The sequence below is a fragment of the Octopus bimaculoides genome, chromosome 3 (genome assembly GCF_001194135.2).
Source record: "Octopus bimaculoides isolate UCB-OBI-ISO-001 chromosome 3, ASM119413v2, whole genome shotgun sequence".
NCBI classification, from domain to species: domain Eukaryota; kingdom Metazoa; phylum Mollusca; class Cephalopoda; order Octopoda; family Octopodidae; genus Octopus; species Octopus bimaculoides.
Window position 1 is genome coordinate 22158741 of NC_068983.1, and position 2731 is coordinate 22161471.

At 30.1% G+C, this 2731-nt stretch overlaps 1 protein-coding gene across 1 annotated transcript in view; it reads right to left on the reverse strand.

Moving 5' to 3' along the window:
* Positions 1–2731, reverse strand: part of LOC106879200 (forkhead box protein N3) — a 383457-nt gene that overhangs the window by 1379 nt on the left and 379347 nt on the right. Inside the window, exon 10 of the mRNA XM_052966714.1 lies at positions 1396–1487. Within this exon, the coding sequence (XP_052822674.1) occupies positions 1396–1487 (92 nt within the window). The remainder of the gene's footprint in view (positions 1–1395; positions 1488–2731) is intronic.

Below are 2731 nucleotides of genomic sequence, written 5' to 3' on the forward strand. Positions count from 1 at the left end.
TTTTGTGTATTTTTAATAAACAGAAATCACAACCAAGAGATGTCTGCTGAAACTGAGACTGGTAGGGTGGGGCAAGAAAACAACACACACACACACACACACATGAATAAAAAAAAAATTAAAATGAACAACAATTGATATCTAGATCAAAAATGGGAATGTAACTATACATCCAGTTTTCTGCTAATAAATTTTTGCAGACCAACTGAAAGAATGGCACCAGAAACGTACTATGGAGAGAGAGACTATCAGATATCACCAATGTCTCATATATTACATATATAAATGTTTGGGGATTTTTTTTTTGTTTTTGTTTTAGAAAAATTTTGAATTGGAAGAAAATTAAAAAATTTTAAAAAAAGCGTAAGAGGTGAAATATTAAATTATTCTAACAATGTACAAGGACAAGTGTGATGCAGAATTTTTATATTTCAGTGAAAGAGATGGAGTGGAGAGAAGCAGCCTTTTTTTATCCCAGAGGAAAAGAAAAAAAAAGATTCAAAAACGGAATATATCCAGATTGGATTGAAACTTCAAAGGAAGGAATATAGAAAAAGAAAAGGACAGGGGTATTGTTTTCTATAAAAAGTGTAGCTAATTTTCGAATATTTAATATCTAAATAAGAAAAATATGAATTTTGAATATCATTCAATAGTTTAATAGACGTCACAAAGAACCTACTTTCTAATGAGAAACATGACAAGAAGGAGACTTTGTTAAGATAATGCTGACATTATTTGGTGGTATGTAATGACAACAGACAAACGAACAGACAAATTTATGCCATATGGTCATTCTAGAATTTTTGGCAAAGTTAAATGAAAACAATAATCAGGAGGAAATATTTTGACTGCAACACAAACATGGATAAGTGGCTGTTATGTCAAACCATTTATCCTTATTTGTGTGTGCACATATCTATATGAGTATGTGCATATATACACATGTATGCATGGATAAATTTATGCACATCTATGTATAAACACACACATGTGCATGAGTAACACACTCATATACATATACACACAAAGTTGTAAACATACATATGTATCTCAAAAATGTCCATATAATATCCTTAAATTGACTTTACATTAAAAATCTAATTGGTTAATCCATAAATGATTTGTGTGTATGTGTACAGACACACATAGATTTTTAATAAAGAATCCTAAAGAAAAACTAGAATCAAAAGTAACAATCCATTGAGTCCACACAGCTAAATTTTCCTCTACGGCAAACAGCACAATAAAAATTCAAAAACAAAAAAATTTTAAACAGTTTAAAAATTCAGAAATTGCTACAAGCAGTACCTAACTTTTTAGAGCCATTCTTTTGCTTACTTATAGATTTTTATTGCTAAGAATGTGTTTTTTTGTTTTTTTAATTCTACTTACCAAACTTGAGGGAGCAAAAACAATTACAGCAAGAATAAGATGGAATTGTTCTATCAATCACTCTTATTTGATTTATATCTTGAGAACCTAAACTACGAGGAAAAGGAAAGAATAAAAGAAAATATGGTAAATGTTGCAATTTATAGAACACATCAATTTAAAGAATCTATTTTCCATTAGGAATAAGTATGAAATTCTCTCAAGACACATGTGAAAATCTGAAGATAGTGATCCAGAAAAATCTTCATTTCTGACAAACTCCAAGATTTTTTTTCTTTTTTGTTATAGAACAAGTGAAATAAGATTACATATTGTTGATGCTTTTCTCAAATGCAACCAAACAGTCACGCAATTTCAGCAAAATATAATTTTAAAAACCAAAAACAAAAAAAAAAAAGAAAACAAAAGAAAAGTAAAAAAAAAAAAACAGAACGAAATGGAGAATCACAAACATGGCTTACCAAGAGTCCACTTCTAAAGAACCAATCACAAAGGTAGGCTAAAATAATGTTTCCTTTAACCCTTTTGTTACGATATTTCGATTGGAATACATTGCATTTTCTGAAGTTAAATTAGGAAAGTAATGAAGAATTTAGCAAATTATCTTCATCATTATAAAGCTGGTTTATGAAACATAAATTAATTAAAAAAATTTTGAGGGAAGATTTTGATTCAGATCATTTATACCAAGAAGTTTGTTTCATACAACCAGGGATGGTTTCAGACAGGCTGGTATCAAAAGGGCCAAAAAAACATACCATGTGCTACAACTAATAAAGGATGAAGAACTTGCAACATAAATAGGGGAATGAACCTAGATCATTGACTCTGGTTCGTACTGGTTTAAGTAATGGGTGGAATGTGATATTTGGGACGTGTAATATTTTTTTTTAGCTAAGGACATAAATGATGATGATTCATGCTTATTGGTTACCAAACAACAAATGAAATTCTGGTAAAGATCGTCTGGGGTTCCCAGAAGCTTACTCTGTAGCTTGCCAAAATGGGACATGACAAAATAAAATCAACACAAAGCAAAGCAATATAACTTCACCTCCATGCGTGTACGAGTATATGTGTGCGTGTGTATATATATATATATATATATATATATTTATATAAGGGGCATTACTACAGAATAATAATGCCACACACTGGACTTCTCAAAATAAACACATTTTTAGTATCGAATGCGAGGAAACACAACCAACAGAAGAAAACCACCTTTCTTTTAAATAACTCAACTATGTTTCGACCGATTTCGCGATTACTAGAATGAATCTAGACTCCGCTCATCAGCATAGTATTGTTCATGAAAAACATATACAAATAAACA